This window comes from Gorilla gorilla, chromosome 1, assembly GCF_029281585.2.
Source record: "Gorilla gorilla gorilla isolate KB3781 chromosome 1, NHGRI_mGorGor1-v2.1_pri, whole genome shotgun sequence".
Taxonomy (NCBI): domain Eukaryota; kingdom Metazoa; phylum Chordata; class Mammalia; order Primates; family Hominidae; genus Gorilla; species Gorilla gorilla.
In genome coordinates, this window is record NC_073224.2 from 95,135,099 (window position 1) to 95,154,830 (window position 19,732).

General features: G+C 44.3%; 1 protein-coding gene, 1 non-coding gene and 1 pseudogene across 3 annotated transcripts; 2 read left to right on the top strand and 1 right to left on the bottom strand.

The window, feature by feature from the left end:
• Window positions 1-5,361: 5,361 nt before the first annotated feature.
• On the top strand, window positions 5,362-14,150 carry LOC101143892 (low affinity immunoglobulin gamma Fc region receptor III-A). 2 transcript variants are annotated; one of them, XM_031006681.3, is made up of 5 exons: window positions 5,362-6,280; window positions 6,947-6,967; window positions 7,299-7,556; window positions 10,947-11,204; window positions 12,709-14,150. In XM_031006681.3, the coding sequence occupies exons 1-5, from the start codon at window positions 5,926-5,928 to the stop codon at window positions 12,894-12,896; spliced, it is 1,080 nt and encodes a 359-aa protein (XP_030862541.1). In that variant the 5' UTR covers window positions 5,362-5,925; the 3' UTR covers window positions 12,897-14,150. The 2 variants fall into 2 exon arrangements, with proteins under 2 accessions (XP_030862541.1, XP_030862542.1); XM_031006682.3 differs by having other exon boundaries at window positions 5,873-6,280; window positions 7,302-7,556.
• A 1,442-nt stretch (window positions 14,151-15,592) lies between these two features.
• TRNAN-GUU (transfer RNA asparagine (anticodon GUU)) lies at window positions 15,593-15,666 on the bottom strand. The gene has a single exon. It is a non-coding gene; the product is annotated as a tRNA-Asn (tRNA).
• Window positions 15,667-17,747: 2,081 nt separating this feature from the next.
• LOC115932976 (small ribosomal subunit protein uS12-like) lies at window positions 17,748-19,347 on the top strand (annotated as a pseudogene).
• The last annotated feature ends 385 nt before the right edge of the window (window positions 19,348-19,732 follow it).

Here is a 19,732-nt window from a genome sequence, read left to right on the forward strand (position 1 = left end):
AGAGCGAGAGGTAATCCGTATCCAGTTCACAGCCAACTCCCTGTCCATATCCCATTCCCATCTCCTCAGGACCCACACTTGCTTCTCTAGGTATTCCGTCCCTGTTAGGCATCCAACTTCTCCCACCCTGCTGGCTTCTTCCCAAAGACCTATAACCAAGCTCAAATCTTTCACTTAAAAGAAAACAAAAACTCCCATTCTCTTGTAACTACCTTTGCAGAATTGTGTCAGAAACAGTGAGAGAGATCTAACTTAATTGACTCCGTCTTGCTTCTAACCTCCAAGCTGTCTTTCCTCATTCTTGGGCATAGGCTGAACTAACTTTGGGAGAAACTTAGTTTATAGTTTGTGGTTTAAAGCAAAGATGATAACAGCCCTTTCCCAGGGCAGACCTCCTTTTTTTCTGAAGACTAGATTGTCTTTGTAGGACTAACATTAGCCACAAGATTGGAAATTATGGTTTAGGAATCATGCAGGTGGAGGCTACAAGATTCTGACCCTCCATAAGCACTGGTCCTAAGATCGGTGCTTGAGATATTTTGCAGACCCTGCACTTGATGGATCACCTGGCAACACCCAGATCAATAAACTGGCTCATCTGATCTTGTGGTGCCCACCCAGGAACTGACTCAGAACAAGAAGACAGCTTCAACTCCCTGTGATTTCATCCCTGACCAATCAACACTCCTGGCTCACTGGCTTCCCCTCCACCAACCAAGTTGTCCTTAAAAACTCTGCTCCCCAAATGCTCTGGAAGACTGATTTGAGTAATAATTAAACTCCAGTCTCTGGCTCAGTCAGCTCTGCATGAATTACTCTTTCTCTATTGCAATTCCCCTGTCTTGATGAATCGGCTCTGTCTAGTTACCATCCTCCACTTCTCCTTTCTTATTGTGTCACTTAGGGCTCTGGGTTATAAACAACTTTATCAGAATCCAGATCTTTTAAGTAGAGGAAAAAAATTTATTGGATGGAAACTAGAGGAGGTCAGCCCATCCCACTGCTGTGATGACTGGAACCCAACCATCTCCCTCTCCTGGAAGTGAATCTCCCTTATGAGTAAACAAGTGTCACTTATTCAGGATTCATCTCAGAAGAGACTCTAATGGGCCAAACCTCAGTTATATGCCTGTCCTCTGTCAGCCTGTATCAGTTAGCTAGCACTTTTATAACAAAGTACCACAGACTGGGTGGCTTAAACAACAAAAATGTATTTTCTTACAGTTCTTGAGGCTGGAAGTCCAAGATCAACGTGTTGACAGGGTTGGTTTCATTTAATTTTTTTAAAAAACTTTTATTTTAGATTTAGGGGTACGCGTGCAGGTTTGCTACATAGGTAAACTCCTATCACGGGGGTTTGTTGCACACATTATTTCATCACCCATGTACTAAGCCTAGTTACTCAATAGTTATTTTTTCCGATCCTCTCCCTCTTCCTGCCCTCCACCCTCAAGTAGGCCCCAGTGTGTCTGTTGTTCTCCCTTTGAGTCCATAGGGTTGGTTTCTTCTGAGGCCTCTCTCCTTGGCTTGTAGGTGTCCATCTTCTCCCTATATGGGTCTGTGTCCCAACTAATAAGGACATCAGTCATATTGGACTAGAGCCCACCTAATGATTTTATTTTAACTTAATTACCTCTTTAAAGGCTCTATATCCACATATAGTCACATCCTGAGGTATAGGGGGTTCCACATGTGGACTTCAACTTATGAACTGGGAGAGACAAAATTTAGTCCTTAATAGTGCCCCAAAGTGGGGAAAAGGAAGATCTGGACCCTCGGGTTTCCATAGTAGAAAGCAATCACTGCTTTCTATTAAGTACTCACAGTGGGGCTTCTCCAGGAAGAATGATATGCTAATAAGAAGGGGAGGAGGAAGTGATCCTGGACAGCCAGATGATATGTGCACTATTCCTTCATATTGGAGATTCTGAAGAGGAGAAGCACATGACTAAACACTTTTTCATTCCTACTCCGTCTTCAACCAAAAGCTGTCAAACTTCTGTTTCTCAGCCCCAGCCCCTGAAATTGCTCAGGAAAAGGTCATTAATAGTTCCTTGATTGCCATATTTCAATCAAACTCTTGTTTGAATTCTTTTCTACAACATTAATACTTTTACTGTTGACTACTCCTTCCTTGAAGATCTGTTCCCACTAAACTTCCTTGTTCCCTCCTCTTCAGCCCCTCCTATACAAACTCCTTTGTCAGCTATTTTTCCTGTGCACGCTTCAAAAATGTTTGCATGTCAAGTTTCTGTCATTGACTCTCTCCTCTTCTCCTCTCCCTCTCAATCCCTCCTTCCTTTCCCTCACTGTTTCCCTTTAATTCTCTCTCAATACTCTTACAGTTTGAGAGATCTTATCCTTACTTTATCTTAACCTAGGATCTCTGGATGGATTCAAATAGAGCTTCTTAAATTAAAGGAAACATAATGTGTATATTTGCATCCTTTCTTGGGAGAGGGCCCAGAGGTTTTTATCAGAGGTTTGAAACCTCAACCATGTTGGTGCCTCCTAAATTGTGTCTTTTGTCAAGACCTGTCTTCTGAGTTCCAGGGCCATGTGTCTCACTGCCTACTGGAAATCTTCACCTGAAACCTTCACAGCTACCTCAAACTCAATAACATCAAAAGCTGAAATCATTGTCTCTCCCTCCCAAAGCCTGCTCATCTTCCCATTTTTCTGTTGTCCATGAAAGTTACTGCCATCCTCCTTATCACCCAAATTAGAAATCCAAGCATCACCCAGACCTCTCCCCCTTCATCACCCCTCAGCCAATCACTCACCAAGTCTTGTCCATCCTTCCTTCCTAACTTCTCTCCTGGATGCTTCCATTGCATATCCACTTTTTAAATAGAGTGGCTCTAGACTGTTGAAATAATCTTCCAACTTTTCCCTCCACCTTCCATCTCTCTCCCCTCTAACTCATTCGTTGGACTGCTGTCAGAGTACTTTTCATAAAAGATAAAACAGATCTTGTGATTCCCCAGTCTAAAGCCTTTTTATTAGTTCCCATTAGCTTTTAGAATAAAATATGTACTGTTCATCCTGACACACAAAACTCTTCATGATAAATACTAATTGAGTGCCTAGTATGTGCCTGCCCTTGTGCTAAATGTTGAGGGTACAGGGGTAAACAAGGTGAACAGCTTCCCTGCTCTCCAAGACCTTTCAGTCCACAAATGCAATGAGTTTACAGAGGAGAAGCACAAGCTCCTAAAGGAGTTGGGGTGGGGGTGGGGGTCACAACCTAATTTAGAAAATTGAGGAAGGTCTCAACCTCCCATCTTGCATTTACAATAGTAATCAGCAGGTGTGGTACCAAATATGGAACCAGCAATTTTATCTGCATTATCTCATTTAAGCCATGAGTGCCATTATTGTTAGCCTCACTTTACAGACAAGGAAACTGAGGGCTAGAAGGTTAAATAAGTGGCGGAGTTGGAATTTCCTCCAGATTCATGTGAGACCCAGACATCTTAATCCTTTTGGAATCTGTGCTTCTCCTTTGTAGTACTCACTACACTTGTGGAACTACACCCAACTACACTTGTGGAACTACAGCCAGCTCTGCAAACATGACAGTCTACTTCACTCCAAGTCTTTGCTCATGCTGCTCCTCTTGCCTGGAATGCCTATTTCTCTCAAAAATCTTCCTGCTGAATATTTTGCAATCTAATTAAAGTGTTCTCTCTTCCATGTACACTCCTCTCTCAAATAGAATTAGCCACTGTCTTCTTTGTGCATACATAGCATTTCATAAATACTGTCACAGTCCCTGTAGCACTCCAAATACTTATCTGATGTTCTCCCCCTAAGAAACTGTAAGTCCTAGGGGATGACAATCAACTGACGTCCGTAGTCAGAAACTTCTGCTGTGCCTGGCCTTCCAATGAGAAAAGGAGAGAAGAGGAGGGGAAGGAAGAAAAAGGGAAGGAGAAGAAAGAAAAGCAAACATGAAGATAAACACTTCAATATATGATATCCCAAGACCATCTATCCTTTTGTAAAAATTTTGCTCTTTTTTTTTTCCCCCAAGAGTCAGGGTCTCACTCTGTCGCCCAGGCTAGAGTGCAGTGCCATGAACATAACTCACTGTAGCCTCTAACTCCGGGGCTCAAGCAATCCTCCTGCCTCAGCCTCCTGGGTAGCTGGGACTACAGGCATGCACCACCACATCTGGCTATTATTATTATTACTATATTAGTAGAGATGGGGTCTTTCTATGTTGCCTAGGCTGGTATCAAATTCCTGGCCTCAAGCAATTCTTCCACCTCACATTGGCCTTCCAAAGTGCTGGGATTACAATAAGCCACCATAGGCCAAAATTTTGCATTTTATCCATTACTGTAAAATTAACCCTTACAAATCCAACAACACTCAATTTTAGAATTGTTCAACAACCACTTAATGAAAACCCCCTGAAAGCTTCCCATCCTGTTGCAGTCCCTTTCTCTCCTCCTGTGCTCTCTCCTCTTCTTCCTATCTAGCCCACCCTTTTGGCAGCTAAGAATTCCTCCCTCCATTGGAGAGTCACAGACCAAAGAGGAATCAAATAAGAAAATAAGACCTCAAAGAAGGAAAACAAAGTGAAGGCCTTGCATCAGAAGTCACGTGGCAAAAAGCCACCTGGATATCTGAAAAGAAGAAAGAATTGAGGGATATCCGCTTTTTGCCTCAGAGACCATCCTTAGCCCTGAAGGCTTTGTTTCTGCTTTAGGTTTCCCAGATAAGCATCCGAAGTGCTACAGCAAGGAACTTTAAGTTTCCAGATACTTGTCTGGATTTTGCAAGGCGTAGATGAGTCACTTGAGAAGGAGAACTGGAATGGCTGCCTGGGTTCATTTCCGTTGTTCAATCCAAGGGCCTGTGGAGAAGGGGCTGCTGCAAGACTGTGTGTGTGGCGGGGGGAGGGGTGGGTACGTGGATGGCAATGGGAGGATCAATTAACTCCACCCAGGAGCCAAATGAAACACACAAATAAAAAACAAAACCTGAGTAGTGGTTTTTAGGTCATTCTGGAGTAGAAAGAGCATTCATTTATAGCAAAGGTTGGCGGGCACCTGTGTCAGCCCCTGCCTCCACTCCACCCCTAACAAGTATCAGGTGCCCACACGGGCCTGCTGCTCGCCTCCTGGGCTTTTCTAAGCCAGGTGAGACCTGCCCCAGATGTCCACGAATCCACTGGGGGAGTGGCACTATCAAGCAGAGTCATCTGATTTTCTGCCTGGGACCTGGACCATTGTGAGAGTAAACAACGTGGGGTTACGGGGGAGAATCTGGAGAGAAGAGAAGAGGTTAACAACCCTCCCACTTCCTGGCCACCCCCCTCCACCTTTTCTGGTAAGGAGCCCTGGAGTCCCGGCTCCTAGGCTGACAGACCAGCCCAGATCCAGTGGCCCGGAGGGGCCTGAGCTAAATCCGCAGGACCCGGGTAACACGAGGAAGGTAAAGAGTTCCTGTCCTCGCCCCTCCCCACCCCCACCTTTTCTGTGATCTTTTCAGCCTTTCACTGGTGACTCGTTCTTCCAGGGCCCATTTCTGTCCCCTACCTGGGTTTCTTCTAACCTGGAAATCTAATGATCAAATCACACTAAAAAGTCAGTAGCTCCTGTGGATTACATATCCCAGGAGCATATAGATTTTGAATTTTGAATTTTGAAAGAAATTCTTCGTGGAGATAATATTGAGGCAGACACACTGCTAGTGGTCTGAAGATTTGAAAGGACCACTTTCTGTGTGCAGGCAGGGCCTCGGCTGGAGATAGATGGGTCTGGGCAAGGCAGGAGAGTGACAAGTTCTGAGGTGAAATGAAGGAAGCCCTCAGAGAATGCTCCTCCCGCCTTGAATCTCATCCCCAGGGTCTCGCTGTCCCATTCTTGGTGCTGGGTGGATCCAAATCCAGGAGATGGGGGCAAGCATCCTGGGATGGCTGAGGGCACACTCTGGCAGATTCTGTGTGTGTCCTCAGATGCTCAGCCGCAGACCTTTGGGGGAGTAAAGGGGGCACACCCACCCACCTTGCCTCCAGGCTCTTTCCTTCCTGGTCCTGTTCTATGGTGGGGCTCCCTTGCCAGACTTCAGACTGAGAAGTCAGATGAAGTTTCAAGAAAAGGAAATTGGTGGGTGACAGAGATGGGTGGAGGGGCTGGGGAAAGGCTGTTTACTTCCTCCTGTCTAGTCGGCTTGGTCCCTTTAGGGCTCCGGATATCTTTGGTGACTTGTCCACTCCAGTGTGGCATCATGTGGCAGCTGCTCCTCCCAACTGCTCTGCTACTTCTAGGTAAGTCAGGGTCTCCCTGGTTGAGGGAGAAGTTTGAGATGCCTTAGGTTCAGCAGAGACCCCTTTTTAGGCTAGGGATGAGACTCCCACAAAGGGATGGGACCCCTCACCACATCTATAGCTGTGGATTGAGCTCCTAGGACAAGCCAAGATGGGGCTAGAAATGAGGAGAATGCTGGTTCCAGTTGGGGCATACTCATGAGTGAGGCCAGTCACTTCACCCCTCTGGGTCCCAGAATCACTCTGTGGAACCGAAGAGCTTCTACTAGATGGTCCCTAGGGTCTGTCTCTTTCAGTTTGACATTCCAGGGTTCTCCTCTATGATTTTTAATTTCTACCCTTTCTTGTGGGGATATGGGTTGACGCTCTTTCTGTGGCTTGGTTCAGGGAAATTCAACCTGTACCCTTAATTTGTGAGTTTGCACAGGGAGCAAGGGGTAAGGGAGCAGTGTTGAAAATAGGGATTTGGGTTGACAGTGGCGCAAGAGGCATGAACAGTGGAGACCAGAGAGCAGGTAGCAAGGTTTCCACCAGAAACATCCTGATTCTTGGGAAAACTGGGCTCCTGGGGCAGAGGAGGGCAGGGGAGTTTTAAACTCACTCTATGTTCTAATCACCCTGATCTCTGCCCCTACTCAATATTTGATTTACTCTTTTTTCTTGCAGTTTCAGCTGGCATGCGGACTGGTGAGTCAGCTTCATGGTCTTGGATTGACCCAGTGGGGCACATATGGGGACAATGGCCATAAGATATTGGGAAATGCTTGTTGAATGGGAAAATGCTGATGTGGGGTTAGCAGGGATAGTTCCTCCAACACAGCAGAACTTGGCCCTGTGCTTCCTGGCCAGCTTTCCTTAAGATACTGAACAGGCCAAAAATGGGGCCAAGATGCTCTAAGACTGAGCCACCAAGCATGGGTTTGCAATGAGCTCATTCTGGCTTTGAGGCTCCCTGGGAATGGCAGTGTAGAGCCTGCTCCTCTCCCTGTCCTCACCCCACATTATCTTGGCTCCTCAGAAGATCTCCCAAAGGCTGTGGTGTTCCTGGAGACTCAATGGTACAGGGTGCTCGAGAAGGACAATGTGACTCTGAAGTGCCAGGGAGCCTACTCCCCTGAGGACAATTCCACACAGTGGTTTCATAACGAGAGCCTCATCTCAAGCCAGGCCTCGAGCTACTTCATTGCCGCTGCCACAGTCAACGACGGTGGAGAGTACAGGTGCCAGACAAGCCTCTCCACCCTCAGTGACCCGGTGCAGCTAGAAGTCCATATCGGTGAGCTGATGAAGGGGAAGAGGAAAATCACCAATAAAGGGTGAAACAAAGGGTCCTGAAATACTTGGGAAGAGCCAGAGATGATATTCTTAGAGATAAAAGCTAAGATGAGATGATGTGTGGTCCCACTGAATGGTATCAGAGTTGTAGTCCTAGCTCTAAGTAGGTCTTGGGCAAAATGTCAAAGCCTGTCAGACAATAGATATAGGACTGCTGCATTGCACAATTCCAGGAATCCCCATATGGAATGTATACAATGTGAATGTGTCATGTGAAGGTTAGGCCATGGCATAGATGCTCAATAATAGTTATTTATTTATTTATTTTCTTTTTTTTAATTTTATTTTTTGAGACAGAGTATCACTCTGTCACCTAGGCTGGAGTGCAATGGGGTGATCTCAGCTCACTGCAACTTCTGCCCCCTGGGTTCTAGTGATTCTCCGGCCTCTGCCTCCCGAGTAGCTGAGATTACAGGCACCCGCCACCACGCCCCGCTAATTTTTGTGTTTTTAGTAGAGACAGGGTTTCAACATGCTGGTCAGTCTGGTCTCAAACTCCTGACCTCAGGTGATTCACCTGCCTTGGCTTCCCAAAGTGCTAGGACTACAGGCGTGAGCCACCACACCTGGCCAATAATATTTATTGAATAAATTAATGAATTTGGTGTTAGGACCTCAATCTCCTTCTCGCTCTCAGACATGTAATGCCCTAAGCCACCTCCCAAAGCAATCCTAGTGGCCTAGCATCATATCTTTCTGTCTCCTCATCAATGCTATACTCAAACCTATAATTAAGCATAAATTTGGTAATGTGATAGCTCTTCCAATAGAGGCAGATACATGTTCAGCCTGCACATTAATCATGACATGAAAGTCCTTGTGTACTATTAACAGAATATAGATGTCAGACACAGGTAGGAGAAATATTTTGAAGGCAGGGGTCTTTCCTGGTGTCCCTACAATCTTACCACATAGCCTGGTCCCTGCAGTGTCGCCCTGCAAACCTAATTCTACTTCCACGGCTGTTCCATTCATACAATGTTTATGGGTGGAACAAGCTTTGGGGGAAGAAGGGCATAAGGAGGTGGATCTGCAAGAGAGCTCCATGGAATTGGGCCTCTGAAACTGATTTTTGTGGCTCTTTGGCCTCTGACAGTTCCACTCAACTGACATGGTCTTCACTCTCCAGAGCTACAAGAAGGTATGTCCATTTCTAGCTAGGTAAGAGATGTCCACCTACAACCAAATAAAATGGGGGAATTACCAAGAGAAAGCAATAGAAAAATCAAGTCTAAGAGTTACTAGTTTGCCTTGAACTTGGCTCTAGAAACTGGCTTTAGAAGTCTAGCCAATCAAGGCTATATTAAACTGTGACCACGAGAATTAGCTTCACCAGGTAAACTTCTGAGCATCCTTTAATCCTTTAGGATCCATTTGACTTAGGTCCTCCTCTGAGAAGCATTTTTTACTTCTTCTTTTGTTTGTTTGTTTGTTTGTGTTTGTTTTTGTTTTTGTTTTTGAGACAGAGTCTCTCTCTGTCACCCAAGCTGGAGTGCAGTGGCGCAATCTTGGCTCACTGCAACCTCCACCTCCCGGGTTCAAGCAATTCTCCTGCCTCAGCCTCCCAAGTAGCTGGGACTACAGATGCATGCCACCACGCCCGGCTAATTTTTTGTATTTTTAGTAGAGACGGGGTTTCGCGGCGTTAGCCAGGATGGTCTTGATCTCCTGACTTCATGATCTGCCCACCTCGGCCTCCCAAAGTACTAGGATTATAGATGTGAGCCACCGCGCCCAGCCTGCATTTTTTACTTCTTTCAGGCAGAATTTCTTTATTCCAATCTAGTCAGCCCCGCAGTCCTTTATTCTTAGCCTGTTGTAGCACTCATCATATTGTATTGTGATTATTTCTGAATATTTATGTTTCTATGTCTAGACTGTAGATTCTTTGAGGCTGAGAACTATATGTCCCGTCATCTGGGTATCTCCAGTCCACAGTGTGTCATACATAGTGAGTGCTTGATGAAATATCACTTGAAGGAATATACATATGGACATTCACTGAGTCCATGACAGGACAGATTCGAACAAGAATGTTCCTCCAAAGGCCACCAGACTATATACTAACCATGACTTTATGCTAATAATGATTCATCTCTCTGCTGAAAAACTAAGTGGATAGATAGGCACATGGCTTCTTTTGATAAATGATATCTCTTAATAGGTAATGAAGATTACTTTCTGTTTGGCAAATATTTGTGGTAGAGAATCATGACCAACACACGTCCTACCAATTTTGTTTAGCATCAGGTAGTAGATTTTTTAAATCATAGTAATTCAACCTGAGAATGTAGATTTAAAAAATAAAATTATAGTAAATTTTGTTTTGTTCTTATTACAAAAGTCGTTTGGGGTCAATTTCAAAAATATGTAAAAGTAAACAGGAGAAATTTAAAATGTGCTTTGGTCTCACTCCTTCAGAGAAAACCCCTGTTAATATGTAAGTGCATATCCTTCTTTTTTCTGTGCATAATACTTTTTAAAATATTTGAAGTATTATGCTTTTTTAACTTAACATTGTCTCATGAATATTTTCTTATGCCATTATAACACTTATCTATAATATCATTGTTTTTTAATTATTCAGGCCCTTTCCCGACCATGACTTCATGTTCTCTCTTTGTGAAGTCTGATTACTTCGTGACGTGATCGTGAGAATAAGCTCTGGCGATATAAGAATTTCCTCTCTTGAAGGCCATGCTCAGTAATAAAGTTGGTCTCACTGAGGCCCTGTGACATCTCAGAAACCACGAATTGCCATGCTGAGCAATACCAGTCACGCCTTTCCCCTCCCTGATGTTTGCATTGAGTTCTCCTTCACAATTTCTGCAGCCACTCCGTGGCCACCGTCACCTTATTCCTGACTGCCACAAGAGTCTTTCAATATTCCTTTGATTGCCTATTCCTTCTGAAATCTACCTTTTCCTCTAATAGGGCAATTCATCATTTTCAAATGCAATTTTTACTCTGATCTAGAACTTACAGTGAATCCTTGTCACCTGCCACAGCAAATCTAAGTCTAGCACTTAAGGATCCTGCAGATATGCTCATCGTTGCTTCTCACTTACCTCATTGCTTAGTCCCTCTGCTCTAACCCTGTGTGTTGATCACATGTGTGTGTGTCCCTCTTCCCCATTAGACAAAGGTCTTGGTATGACTTCAGTTCTCTTGCAGGGCCCCATCAGCTCTTCCCCAAAGGGAGCTATGCAGGGTTGACTCCCGATCTGGCTTTCCCTTATGTCTCAGGATCTGGGTGGTACGTGGCCCCTTCACAAAGCTCTGCACTGAGAGCTGAGGCCTCCTGGGCCTGGGGTGTCTCTGTGTCTTTCAGGCTGGCTGTTGCTCCAGGCCCCTCGGTGGGTGTTCAAGGAGGAAGACCCTATTCACCTGAGGTGTCACAGCTGGAAGAACAGGGCTCTGCATAAGGTCACATATTTACAGAATGGCAAAGGCAGGAAGTATTTTCATCATAATTCTGACTTCTACATTCCAAAAGCCACACTCAAAGACAGCGGCTCCTACTTCTGCAGGGGGCTTGTTGGGAGTAAAAATGTGTCTTCAGAGACTGTGAACATCACCATCACTCAAGGTGAGACATGTGCCACCCTGGAATGCCCAGGGACGCCTGTGTGTGGAACCTGCACTCACACTGGGAAGTTGAGTTGGGAGGAGATTCCTGATTCTTACACGCACTTCTTCATATGTGGTTCCCTCCTGGTGATCACCAGGAGGTCCCCAAAAGTCCCTGATTGCAGGGTAGGTTTGCAGCTCTGTTTCAGTCCATCCTTTTGGGGTAGCTAAGAGGTGTCATTCACTCTGCAGCATGATGGCAGGAGCAGAAGCCACATCTCCTCCCCAATAAATACCTCTGTCTTTCCTTACCCTAATCATACCCACGGTGTCATATGTTCCTATCGTGCTGGCCTCCTTCTTATCCAAGCCTTTTAGCCACGATCCAAACTGGCAGGAGCCCCTCATCCCCTCACAGAAAGAGCCCAGAACCTGGGTTCTGGCCCTGCAGCTAATTAACCATCTGACCAGAGGTGAGCCACTTAGTCTCTCTGAACCCCAATTTCTTCTTCCGTAACAAAAATAAGCTGACATTTATTGGGCACCTTTCAGTGTGCTAGACTCTGTGCTAAACAATTCTTTACATGCACCTGGTTTGACTATCACAGTAGACCTTCACAACATGAGATAGATAATACTCCATTTTACAGATGAAGTAACCGAGGTGCAAAAATAAATAAATAAGTTTCCCTAAGGTCGCATCAAAGACTTCAAAGCCTGTATATTTAACCATTAAGTAAAAGATTTGAACAAGCACTAATATCCTATAATCCCATTAAGTCATCCACAAAACATCTCTAGGTTCTGTAGCACCAGCCTCCAGAATCAGAGCTCTAGAGTGGTGTGTCTGAACTTTCCAGTTTCACAGAACTTCTATCTGTAACTAGCCCAAGACATAAATTGTAAACAATTTGCATGTAGAAAGGCAGCAAAACACCTTTTGAGATTTTGACACTACAATGCCATAATTTGTACAAAAATAATTTCATGACACTTTAAACTGAAAGTAAATACTCCCAAGTGGTTAGGGAAAGAGAGTAAATAAAGCAAATGGGGTAACATGTAAACAATGAGTGGATCTGGGTAAAGGATATACAAGATTTCTTTATACTATTCTGGTCATTTTTTTTAAGTTTGGAAATATATCAAAATCAAGAGTTTAAAAAATTGAAATGCAAAATCAACAAATTTGTCCCAGTTTCTAGACCATAGCATTGTCTGACAATTTCTTAACTGTCACACAAAACCCAGCTTACAACCTAACTTGCTAACGCTCCCTGTCACATCTCTGTCAAACAAGCAGGAGCCTTTGCTAAGTGTTTGGTGAGCTGTCCTCTGCTCAGATAGCACTAACATCAGGAACCAATGGGAGGGAGCAATACTTTCCCCCAGACTTCCCCACCATTCCTACCACTTGTCTGTTGGCAGTTGTCAAAGACTCTCTACTGGTGACCTCGCTGTTTGTTCCAAATATCTGCCTTAGTGACTGTCATTTTTTTTCATCTCTCCACTTCTCCTAATAGGTTTGGCAGTGTCAACCATCTCATCATTCTTTCCACCTGGGTACCAAGTCTCTTTCTGCTTGGTGATGGTACTCCTTTTTGCAGTGGACACAGGACTATATTTCTCTGTGAAGAGAAACATTCGAAGCTCAACAAGAGAATGGAAGGACCATAAATTTAAATGGAGAAAGGACCCTCAAGACAAATGACCCCCATCCCATGGGGGTAATAAGAGCAGTAGCAGCAGCATCTCTGAACATTTCTCTGGATTTGCAACCCCATCATCCTCAGGCCTCTCTACAAGCAGCAGGAAACATAGAACTCAGAGCCAGATCCCTTACCCAACTCTCGATTTTTCCTTGGTCTCCAGTGGAAGGGAAAAGCCCATGATCTTCAAGCAGGGAAGCCCCAGTGAGTAGCTGCATTCCTAGAAATTGAAGTTTCAGAGCTACACAAACACTTTTTCTGTCCCAACCGTTCCCTCACAGCAAAGCAACAATACAGGCTAGGGATGGTAATCCTTTAAACATACAAAAATTGCTCGTGTTATAAATTACCCAGTTTAGAGGGGAAAAAAAACAATTATTCCTAAATAAATGGATAAGTAGAATTAATGGTTGAGGCAGGGCCATACAGAGTGTGGGAACTGCTGGGGATCTAGGGAATTCAGTGGGACCAATGAAAGCATGGCTGAGAAATAGCAGGGTAGTCCAGGATAGACTAAGGGAGGTGTTCCCATCTGAGCCCAGAGATAAGGCTGTCTTCCTAGAACATTAGCCGTAGTGGAATTAACAGGAAATCATGAGGGTGAGGTAGAATTGAGTCTTCCAGGGGAGTCTATCAGAACTGGACCATCTCCAAGTATATAACGATGAGCCCTCTTAATGCTAGGAGTAGAAAATGGTCCTAGGAAGGGGACTGAGGATTGGGGTGGGGGTGGGGTGGAAAAGAAAGTACAGAACAAACCCTGTGTCACTGTCCCAAGTTAAGCTAAGTGAACAGAACTATCTCAGCGTCAGAATGAGAAAGCCTGAGAAGAAAGAACCAACCACAAGCACACAGGAAGGAAAGCGCAGGAGGTGAAAATGCTTTCTTGGCCAGGGTAGTAAGAATTAGAGGTTAACGCAGGGACTGTAAAACCACCTTTTCTGCTTCAATATCTAATTCCTGTGTAGCTTTGTTCATTGCATTTATTAAACAAATGTTGTATAACCAATACTAAATGTACTACTGAGCTTCGCTGAGTTAAGTTATGAAACTTTCAAATCCTTCTTCATGTCAGTTCCACTGAGGTGGGGATGGAGAAGACAATTGTTGCTTATGAAAGAAAGCTTTAGCTGTCTCTGTTTTGTAAGCTTTAAGTGCAACATTTCTTGGTTCCAATAAAGTATTTTACAAGATCTTGCATGCTACTCTTAGATAGAAGATGGGAAAACCATGGTAATAAAATATGAATGATAAAATTCTTTCTTCTTCCCTTTGTCCAACACTGTAACAGAGATAGGTTTGGATTGGTAAGAAACACCCCCTCCTCCCAGCAACCATCTCACCACAACTCATATGAATTAGCCAGCTTGCTTTCCAAATCTTGCTGAGACAATTGGGCTAAGGGGGATTCTTATGGGAAGTATGGGATAGGAGGGTGAATAAGCATTAGAGATAGTTTCAGAGCATTGGGGCAGATAGGAGAAGGCACAGCTACACAGGAGGTAGAGGCCTGGGCAGAGGTAGAGGGTCAGCCTGATTGTATGAATTATGAGCTATATACCAAGACGATTCAAGCTAGATTACATACATAAATATTACATGAGATTCAGACACGACACAAGTGCATTTGGAAACCTTGGACATTCAACTCACATTTATTTACTACCTACAATGTGCAAGCTTGAGTTCAGGTGCTGAAGATACCAGATGAACAACACAGGGTCATTCCCTGGAGAAGCTTTATTTCTAGTGAGAAAAACAGTTAAATAGGAAGACAATGAAGAAAGGGCTGCAGAAAAGAGGCTTGATTTGGGGGGTGTGGTCATGAAGGATGAGTAGGAGTCTGCCAGGCAAAGAAGAGAAGAAAAGCCCAAGGTTCATAGGCAAAGATTCAAAAACCAGAGTGTGAGTTCAAGAAAGCAGTTTGGTTCTGTGTCGGTGAGGGAGAGGAAAGAGTTTCAGGGCCAGATCATGAAGGGCATCACCTTCCAAACTAAGGAGATCGTATCAGACCCTGCAATACATTGAGAGAGTTTAAGCAGACCAGGTTTGTACCGTATAGTATTTTAGAAGGATTCTCTGGCAACTACTTGATGGATGGACGGGACAGGAGAGTTGAAGACCGGAAGCCAGATAGGGCAGCAAGGCAGGATGCAGTAACCCAAAGGGAGCAATGAGGAAGTAACTGGCGGTGAGGCTGGAGAGGAAGGTGCTTAATCAACAAGGTATTTAGGAGGCCGACTCTCCAAGAACTGGCAGCCAGCAGTACACGGCATGACTAAGGACCAGGTTCCACACATAGTGCCCGTTTTCTGAGTTAGGAAATAGAAAGGCAAGGCAGGTACAGGTTTGGTGGAAAGACAAACAATTCGTTTTGGTATTATTAGTACTTACTTCCTTTGGTCAGTAAATTTTCTTAAAGTGTCAGTTTCCATAACGTAATTGCCGTGGTTAAGCAGCTAAGAGTTCTCACTACAACCCTAGTCGGAAAAACCAAATACCTCAAAATCACCCGTACAGCACTAAGGCAGAAGAGGACATTGGGAACCACACAACGCGGAGGTCAGCTGCCAGGGATCCCTGCGGTTAGCACCGCGGCTGGTTTTGAGAGCCAAGGCCCCAGCGCTCCCGGCGGATAGCATCGCACGCGGTTTTTTCAGTCAGTTTCAAAAACCGAAGGTTCACAAAATGTGGCTTCCGTCCCTGGGTGGGATCGAACCACCAACCTTTCGGTTAACAGCCGAACGCGCTAACCGATTGCGCCACAGAGACGGGCGTTGGCAACTTGGGCTGCCAAGTCACTTCACTGAAGAAAAAATGCTCAGCACTCTTAGGTCTCCAAAAAACTGAGGTTGATTTGAAACCAGTGACACAATTAGCTTTCCGTGCTTCAGGGCGCGGCTCATAGCCCTGAGCGAGGCAGGTCTTTTTTCCGCGCTAGCAGTTGCCTAGATCTGGAGCAGGACTCAGCTTCCAGCAGAAGAGGCTGAGAAAAGGAGAGCAGAAGAGGATGCAGGAACGAAGGGTCTTCGGGGAATCCAAAATGGATGCTCTCTGTGGGTTCGGGGGTTCCGTTGATTTTGGTCAGAGAAGTACGACGATAAGCTTTTTTTGCTGATGTAGACAATTTATGTATGCATGTGCACACGTTTAGTGCTGACTCATAATAAGCTTATTATCGTGAGCATTAAAAATATTTTCTTACAGGTCCAATCACGTCCAGCAAAATGTGATATCTAAGTAAGTGAGTTTTGTGTTACAAAATTAGTCTTCAACCCACGCTGTTTTGAAAGATTTCTACCGGCATATTAGACATGCAGACAGAACACGGAGCTTTAAAAGCCTGTAACATTCCAATTAATGGTATTCAGCTTGGAAATAAAAAATATTTTTTAAAACATGCCTGCAACTTAAGGACTTTCATGCTGACATATCCAGATCCAAATATCTGAGGACAGAGACCCCTAATTCCACCGCCATCGACCTAGGGAACCTCGTCAGTGCTGGGTCTAAAAAGGCTTTTTTTTCTCTTTAATTCATATATATATATACTTTATTCATATATATATATACTTTAAGTTCTAGGCTACATGTGCACAAGGTGCAGGTTCGTTACATATGTATACATGTGCCATGTTGGTGTGCTGCACCCATTAAGTCGTCATCTACATTAGGTGTTTCTCCTAATGTTATCCCTCCCTCCTTCCCCCACCCACGACAGGTCCCAGTGTGTGATGTTCCCTACCATGCACACGTATGTTTATTGTGGAACTATTCACAATAGCAAAGACTTGGAACCAACCCAAATGTCCATCAATGATAGACTGGATTAAGAAAATGTGGCACATATACACTATGGAATACTATGCAGCCATAAAAAAGGATGAGTTCATGTCCTTTGTAGGGACATAGATGAAGCTGGAAACCATCAGTCTGAACAGACTATCACAAGGACAGAAAATCAGACACCGCATGTTCTCACTCATAGGTGGGAATTGAACAATAAGAACACTTGGACAAAAGCCATTTTCTATATTGCCCAAGACCCAGGGTCTCTCCATAGCCTCCACACAGAATCTCCTTTCTTTCTGCCCTGCCATCCTCTGTCATCAGTGGGCTCCAGTTTAGGTGCAGGTGGAAGTTTTCAATGATGTTCAGTGAAATGAGAAGACACGCAAACATAGATATGCATATGCAGAAATTATATATGCATATATGTTTATATGTACACAGTATCATATGTATAATAAATAAGTAAATAAATAAATTTGCCAAATGATCTTTAAACTAGAGTCATTTATTTTTTTTCATTAATTTTTTCTTTTGAGATGGAGTCTTGCTCTGTCGCCCAGGCTGGAGTGCAGTGGCTTGATCTCAGCTCACTGCAACCTCCACCTCCCACATTCAAGCAATTCTCCTGCCTCAGCCTCCTGAGTAGCTGAGATTACAGTCATGGGACACCATGCCCGGCTAATTTTTGTATTTTTTTTTTTTTTTTTTTGAGACAGAGTCTCGCTGTCGCCCAGGTTGGAGTGCAGTGGCACGATCTCGGCTCACTGAAGGCTCCGCCCCCCGGGATTCACGCCATTCTGCTGCCTCAGCCTCCCGAGTAGCTGGGACTACAGGCACCTGCCACCTCGCCTGGCTAAATTTTTTGTATTTTTAGTAGAGATGGGCTTTCGCTATGTTGGCCAGGCTGGTCTCAAACTCCTGACCTCAGGTGATCCTCCTGCCTCAGCCTCCCAAAGTGCTGGGATTACAGGTGAGAGCCACTGTACCAGGCATACAGTCATTTCTTTTATACTTTAAATTTTTGTTTCTGTTCTTTTGCTCAGACCTGTGGAGCCGGCAATATGGGCAAGTGTCATGGACTGTCTACCGCCAGGAAGCTCCATTGTCACCGACAGGATCAGAAGTGGCATGGTAAATGGTACAAGAAAGCCCATTCAGGCACAGTCCTGAACACCAGCCTTTTTGGAGGTGCTTCTCATGCAAAGGGAATTGGGCTGGAAAAAGTAGGGATTGGAGCCAAATAGCCCAGCTCTGCCACTGAGAAGTGTGCCAGGGCCAAGCTGATCATCCAGCATAAGCTAGATGCTGTGGTCTCCACTGGCACAGCTGATCCTCTTGTTACAGGATGGAGGCTGTGAGGCAGATGAGAGAACAGCAAGAAAATCACAGCCTTTGTACCTGATGATGATTGCTTGAATTTTATTGAAAAAAATGATGAAGTTCTGTATCAGGGGAACCAGCCCCCAATATTTCAATGTAGGTTCTTTGCTATTTTCCCTAAGTGTTGGCCGGTCTGAGAAATCAAGAGAAAGAGTACAAAGAGAAGAATTTTACCCCTGGGCCACCGGGGGTGACATCACATATTGGCAGGTTCCATGATGCCCACCTGAGCCACAAAACCAGCAAGTTTTTATTAGGGATTCTAAAAGGGGAGGGGGTGTACAAACAGGGAGTAAGTCACAAAGATCACATGCTTCAAAGGTCGATAAAAGATCACAGGGCAAGGCAAAATTAGAATTACTGATGAGGGCCTATGTCCCACTGTGCACGCATTGTCTTGATAAACATCTTAACAGGAAACAGGGTTCGAGAGCAGACAACTGGTCTGACTAGAATTTACCAGGCTGGAATTTCCCAATCCTAGTAAGCCTGAGGGTACTGCAGGAGACCAGGGTGTATTTCAGTCCTTATCTCAACCACATAAGACTGAGACTCCCAGAGCAGCCATCTATAGACCTACCCCCAGGAATGCTTTCCTTCCCCAGGGCTATCAATTATTAATATTCCTTGTGGGGAAAAGAATTCAGCAATATTTCTCCTACTCACATGTCCATCTATAGGCTCTCTGCAAGAAGAAAAATATGACACCATTCTGCCCGACCCCACAGGCAGTCAGACCTTACGGTTATCTTTCCTTGTTCCCTGAAAATTGCTGTTATTCTGTTCTTTTTCAGGGTGCACTGATTTCATATTGTTCAAACACAGATGTTTTACAATTTGTACAGTTAACGCAACCATCACAGGGTCCTGAGGTGACACATATCCTCAGCTTACGAAGATGACAGGATTAAGAGATTAAAGACAGGCATAAGAAATTATAAGAGCATTGATTGGGGAAGCAATAAATGTCCATGAAATCTTCACAATTTATGTTCAGAGACTGCAGTAAAGACAGGTGTAAGAAATTATAAAAGTATTAATTTTGGAAACTGATAAATGTCCATGAAATCATCACAATTTATGTTCTTCTGCCTCAGCTCCAGCTGGTCCCTGCGTTCAGGGTCCTGACTTCCTGCAACAGTTCCGCTTGCTGGATTTGGCAGGAAAGGTCATGCTGTTGGTGATATTCCTGGAGTCCACCTTAAAGTTGTTAAAGTAGCCAATGTCTCTCTTTTGGCCCTATCAAAAGCAAGGAGGAAAGACCAAGCTCATCAGCTTTAATGGTGAAAACCCAATAGTAATAAGTTTTCATTTGCCAAAATAAGTTGTTTTTAAATGTTCTTTCTTTTTTAAAATTAAAATTAGGATAGGTGATAGTTTTGTGGCTATTTGTTTTATGAATTTAGTAACTTGCAAAATGAAAAGTTGGCCACCCTATACTAGTAACCAACTTTTGTGATGTCATTAGAGACAGGGTCTTGCTCTATCACCTAGGTTGGAGTGTAGCTGCACGATCTTAGCTCACTGCAGCCTGCAACTCTCAAGCTCAAGCAATCCTCCTGCCTTAGCTTCCCAAGTAGTTGGGATTACAGGCTTGAGCCACCTTGCCTGGCCAGTAACCAACATTGTGGGGAAATTTTGTTCATCTGTGAAGTTCAAGTTTGGA

Coding starts and splice junctions, on each gene's coding strand:
- LOC101143892 (XM_031006681.3), top strand. CDS start 5,926: ATGGCTGAGGGCACACTCTGGCAGATTCTGTGTGTGTCCTCAGATGCT. Junction 6,968..7,298: donor TTCAGCTGGCATGCGGACTG/GTGAGTCAGCTT, acceptor TTGGCTCCTCAG/AAGATCTCCCAAAGGCTGTG. Junction 11,205..12,708: donor GAACATCACCATCACTCAAG/GTGAGACATGTG, acceptor TTCTCCTAATAG/GTTTGGCAGTGTCAACCATC.